Source organism: Aethalodelphis obliquidens, unplaced genomic scaffold (assembly GCF_003676395.1).
Source record: "Aethalodelphis obliquidens isolate GAN/ISIS:26980383/991018 unplaced genomic scaffold, ASM367639v1 scaffold79, whole genome shotgun sequence".
Taxonomy (NCBI): domain Eukaryota; kingdom Metazoa; phylum Chordata; class Mammalia; order Artiodactyla; family Delphinidae; genus Aethalodelphis; species Aethalodelphis obliquidens.
This window is the reverse complement of record NW_020838023.1, coordinates 847,571-853,570: the sequence shown is the minus strand read 5'-3', so window position 1 is coordinate 853,570 and position 6,000 is coordinate 847,571. Positions and strand designations below refer to the sequence as shown.

Here is a 6,000-nt window from a genome sequence, read left to right as displayed (position 1 = left end):
AGCATGTCTTCCATTGTATTTTTCGGCTACCAATCCAACCTTCAATAAACACCTTTATGTCCAATCTCATATTGCATTTACTGTCTTACGTATTCACTGCCTCTTGTGTTGTTAGCTGTCTTTATTTCCGTATCTGCCTTTATCCATCATCATTTATCTGTCTCTATTAAACTGTCTGTTTGTGTATCTTATATTCATATGTAGCTTATTGGCCTTTTGGTATCATATATTTTCTTCAAATTACCATGGTAAATATTTGGTACCTATGTATACATTGTATTCAAGTATTTAATGATGATATGCACACAAAGAAATCTAAGGTTTTTTTCCTTCAGTTTTTTTCTGCAATTTTATTTTAAATCAGATTTCAGTTTCTTTTCCTTCCAAACTCTACCTTGCAGAATTTCTTTTGAAAGCATTTCCTCATCCATGTTTTTATTCTATCTGTTGCTGTATTTGAAGTTGCATTGGGACATTTGTTTTTCTCTCTGTAATTTGCTATAGGTAGGAAGTGTTGTACAGTTCCACTGCAAAAAAGGACATCTTCTCCAAGGGTCTACAACACGTACTTGCCTTCCTGACCTCACGTGGAGTGGAATTCAGCCTGAGTGCATACGTAAGTATTGTGGCTAAGAAAATTATACTTATGAAGGATAAGAATTTATATGCATTTTTTTCCACATGTGAAAAATAAACATATGTATGTAAAAGAGGTATTGCATTTTTTTTTAGGTTATTATAAAATATAATTCATGCATATAGTGTTTTACTGTAGCATACCCCCATGGCTAGTGGGGAGCATTATTCTTTAAGAAGTCAGAAGGCACAGGGCAAAATTTTGTTCTTTTTGAAAAGCTCTTGTAATTGCGTTCAGTTTGGTCACCAGGTAATTTTAGATGATGATTATTTTTTAGGTTCATATATCTGCACCTATGAATCTGAAGTACTTGTGAGATACAGGAGGCTCCAACATAGTAGAGACTCAGTCTTTTTCACTTGTGAAATTCTCTGAGAACCTGAGGAAAGCTAGAAATGTCCACGAAAGGATAGATGCATGAATACCTTAACCAAAAATTTGAATACTACTTAGGATTTCCTGGAGCTTCTAAATGTGCACTGACTCTAAGTTGAAAGCACTTGCTGTACAGATTGAATAAGAGCAAAGATCACTAAACAGTCTTTTTTGAATACAGTTAGAAATAAATTTTAGCTGGTGAGTTATCTCTTTTTTCCCTCCTACTTCCTCTTTTTATTTCCTCTCCATCTTTTTTGCGGGGGAGAAAAATGAAGAGTAAGCAGGAATAAAAATACTCATCAGAATGGTTTCTAGCTTTTAGGATTTGCTGAAGTCCAAATAAGTCCTGTGAATTTACTCCATCCCTGTTCAGAACCACTCAAATAATCACAGAGGCCCCTGTGGATCCTCAGTTTACTGGAAAGCAGCAGAACACTCCACTGAGAAGTCATGTCACATGCCTGGCTGGCTTATATTTAAATACGGCAAAATTCCTTAAAAGAGAATTCCTGAGTGTGTACATACTTTAGAACAGCTGTGTGGGATATACTGAGGTATTTCATAGTAAACTAAGATTCTTTGATGACCTGCATGTGGGATAGGATGATTTAAATAAAATTAAATGGCTTCTGTTACTGCAGAGCATCTCAGAATATCTAATAGGTGCATAATGGGGCTTAAGAATGTAGCAGAAACAGACAATTTGTGTTTATTCTTAGCAGTATTTCCTCAATGAGAATTAAATTTTATTAACTGAATTATATTAAATATAAACTACATAACAAAATGTTTTTCACATAATGTTAAAAATATTAGCTATTATTTATAGCTTAGTACATATCCACTAGGAAGCAAATGGAAAAAAATTTTTCCAAACAAATTTGTCCACAGAACACTTTTTCTCAGAGACCATCTTTAAGGGTCTATATCCATGAACAAATGATCAGAAATGTTGTCTTGCTTAGGGGGAGAATTCTTTGTAGCATCTATTTCTGATTAAGAAGGGAATGGTCATCATAAGACACAAAACAGGTGAACTGAGTGGCAGGGTCAGGGAGTGTCATAAGTGCAGGTTTAGTGGAATCAAAAAATTAAATGAATGAAAAGATACTGGTAGCATATGGACCCAAAGTATGGCCAGAAAATTCCATATGCAAAAAATTATAAATTGTACTTTCTACATTAGGAAATATGAATATCAGAGCAACATACTAAATTGTGGTTGAATTTACCTTTAGAAGACATGCTTTTTAATTTAAAATAAATATAATAAATAAAAATTATATATTAATATTTCCTAAACTGGTATAGAAAATCTGAGTTTGATCAACTTTAAAACTTATCTTAAGCAGGACTTATTAGATCCTTTAAAATGCTAATATATATTGTGACTCTCTAAAATGGTGATATAGTATACATTTATTAGCTTAATTATCCAGAGTTAGTCTTTTATTTTTTCTCTCAGTTTATATGTTAACAACCACCAGTGTTCCACAGATGATCATTTATGAAATGCTAGTCTATGAAAACAACATTTACATTTACATTGATAAGCTTTCCTTGATTCATGAGAATAACAAGTTACATTTATATAAAGACATTAGCATACCTATAAAAATATATTGTGACTCCGATCTCAAAATTTTCTTAACATGTCTATAAAAATGAACATTTTTTCCCTTTCTTATATAGCCCACAGCTGTAAACAGCCAGAAACTCCTGCTCATGCAAATGTAGTAGGAATGGACCTTCCATCCCATGGGTATACATTAATTTATACCTGCCAGCCTGGCTTCTTCTTAGCAGGTGGAACAGAACATAGAGTGTGTAGATCTGATAACACCTGGAGTGGAAAAGTTCCTGTTTGTGAAGGTAAGTTTTCTCTATAAAAGCTTTCAACAGAAGATTTTGTACTGTTAAAGCTTTCCTCAGATACAAGAGACCAAAAAAATCAATTTAGATTAGCTTAGGAACAAGGTAAATTTGTTCACCAACTCTAAGAGTAGGAGTGATGTAGACACTTTTGGATCCCAGGGCACAGAAATATTATTCAGGCCTTTTTATAGGTTCTTTTCCATGCTCTATTTTTAATTCTTGCCTTTATTACTTTTCCTAGTTCTCTATTCACAGTAGGTATATTAGTTTTCTAAGGCTGCCATAACAAAGCACCACAAGCTGTGTGACTTAAAAGAATAGGAATTTATTCTCTCACAGTTCTGAAAGCCAGAAGTCCAAGATCAAGGTGTCAACAAGGCCATGTATCCTCTGAAGGCTCTAGGGAAGAATCATTCCTTACCTCCTTTGAGCTTGTTATAGCTTCTGGCTATCCCTGGCATTCCTTGGTTCATAAATGCCTCACTACAATGTCTACCTCTATCTTCACATGGCCTTCTTTCCTATGTATCTCTATGTGTCCTGCTCTCTTCTTATAAAAACACTTAGTCATTGGACTTAGGGATTATTTCAGGAATATTTTACCTCAAGATTCTCCCCAAATTACATCTTCAAAGACTCTGTTTCCAAATAAGGTCATGTTCTGAGGTTCCTAGTGAACATGAATTTGGAGTGTGTACTATTCAACCCACTATAGTAGGGAATATTGCTGCCAGCATTCCTGGGTTTAAATCCTTCTGGTGGAATAACCCTAGTAGAAAGAGTCTTTCCCAAAACTTGGTCAGGAAAGCACTATATGAAAGTCTGATTGCCACAATTTTTAATGGAATCCATCTCCAAATTCATTTCTCAGTCACTATGATATGACAGTTTGACCAGATCTAGGTGATGTTTCCACCCATGTTGCTGCTTTGGTTGATCAGGACAATCCCCATCTGAACAAGATGTAATGAGTTTACCAGAGGAAAAAAGGGTTATGTTTCCAGAAGAAGGAACAAAGGAGGTTTTTCTAGAATTCTTGATAAAGTCATCAATACATTCTTTTTTTTTTCAGTCCTTCTAATTCTTTATGTCTTGTAGCCTTCACAAATGTATGACTTTCTCCTCTTGAAATGTTTTCACTCTCTTCTCTTAGCTAGAACATTACAGGTTTCTCTTTTTTTTTTTTAAATTTTTCATGATAGGAATCCCTTCTGTGTGAGATCTTATTCTTTTATTTGTTTACTTGTTATTGTCTTTCTCCACTCTCCTGTCCTTTCATCTGCCCTTCCCCAACTAGAATATAAGTTCAAAAGAAAAAGAAAAGAAAAAAAAGAAACTTTAATAAATCTAAATATGGCCCATTTTAGGGTTCTTTTATGTAAAAAAAAAAAAAGAAACTTTGTCAAAGTATTTACAACTGTGATTTTAACCACTAGATCAGTGCCTTATATGTGAAAAGTGTTCAATCAATATTTGTTGAATAAATAAATATTTTATCTCCTCAAATTTCTGGCTACCTATTCTCCATTTCCTTTTTAAGCTTAATGTTTTCTACCCATTTTTTCTAAAGCTCAGTTCTTAGTCTTCTTTTCACTCTGTGTTCTCTCCCTAGGTGATCTGATCTCATTCAAGCCAATGACTTAAAATTTCCTCTGTGAAGGTTATTTGCAAATTAATATTTCTAGCTCATTTATCTTCTCTTAGCTCCAGAATTATATGCTCAATTTCTTACCTAATATCTCTTCTTGAATTTCTCAAAGACAATTAAATAATATATGCAAACCTAAACTCATCAATTTCCCTTCACTGTAAGTCTTCTCTTGATGTTCCCTAACTCAGTGGTACCATCATCACATAATAAATAGAAATCTAGTAGTAACCTTTTACATCTTCTTGTCTCTTTAAATCCACCAGAACTTTAGTAGGTTTAAAAAAATTCTATCCACTTTTGAATTTATCATCACTGTTACTGTAATCTAACTCAGCATTATCTCTACTGAGACTACTGAAATGGCCTTCTAACTTCTCTGCCCAAATCAATACCCACTCCTTTCCAAATTGTTCTCCACCTTGCAGCCAAGGTGATGTTCAACCAAATAACTTCCCCTTAAAACCTTTAAAGGCATTACTTTGTTCTTAGGAAAAAGATGTATGTCTTTACAGGTCTACAAGCACTGCATATCATAGCTGCTTCAACTTGGCAGACACTTTCAGCACCCCACATGATTTTGAGCTCCTTTTGGTTTGACTTAAAAACTTTAGTTTAACTCTTTACCTTTGAGACTAGCCAATTTCTTATGACATCATGGGATACCTTAACAATTTTTAAGTCTTTTTTTTTTTTTTTGGTGGGGGGCATGCCACACAGCTTGTGGGATCTTAGTTCCCTGTCCAGGGATCAAACCTGGGCCCAAGCAGTAAAAGGGCCAAGTCCTAACCACTGAACCACCAGGGAATTCCCAACAATTTTTAACTCTTAAACATGAACCCTACCCAAATTATTTGCCTTTAAGCAACAGGAACATACCCTCAGCCCTCAACTTCCATGTTGGAGTCAACTGTTTCCATGTTGGTTTATGCCTTTAAAATAAGAAACAAGACCCCAAAATACTAAGGCAGCACTGATATTCCCTTTGCCCCACTGGACTATAATGGGGATAATTATAGAAGTTGTTAGTTGAACAGAAGTGTTGAGTGAGGACTGGGATGCTATAGTGAACAGGACATTTTGGAGAAAACTATATGGTATTTCAAAGAATAAAATTGACAATGCATCAAACTGTGTGTGTGTGTGTGTGTGTGTGTGTGTGTGTGTGTATGTGTGTTATTAATTATATTAAATTTTGTAAAATTTTTGTTTCTTTTCATAGCTGGTTCCAAAATATTGGTGAAAGATCCTAGACCTGCGCTAGGAACACCCAGCCCAAAGCTAAGTGGTTAGTAATTTCAGTTGTTTTTCTAGTAGTCATGATTTCTCAAGGTGATCTTCTGTTGTATTGACAAAGTGACCATTTATTTAGAAAAACATATTTCAGTATGGGAAAACTATGCATTTTACTGTTCGGAATTTGAAGTTTGAAAATTTGTATTATAAGATACCAAACTTCGAG

General features: G+C 34.4%; 1 protein-coding gene across 3 annotated transcripts in view; it reads left to right on the top strand.

The window, feature by feature from the left end:
• Positions 1-6,000, top strand: part of CSMD3 (CUB and Sushi multiple domains 3) — a 1,084,122-nt gene that overhangs the window by 1,056,369 nt on the left and 21,753 nt on the right. For all 3 annotated transcript variants that reach the window (XM_027092553.1, XM_027092552.1, XM_027092550.1), the window contains 3 exons: positions 505-616; positions 2,708-2,887; positions 5,761-5,826. In XM_027092553.1, coding sequence (XP_026948354.1) covers positions 505-616; positions 2,708-2,887; positions 5,761-5,826 — 358 coding nt within the window. The remainder of the gene's footprint in view (positions 1-504; positions 617-2,707; positions 2,888-5,760; positions 5,827-6,000) is intronic.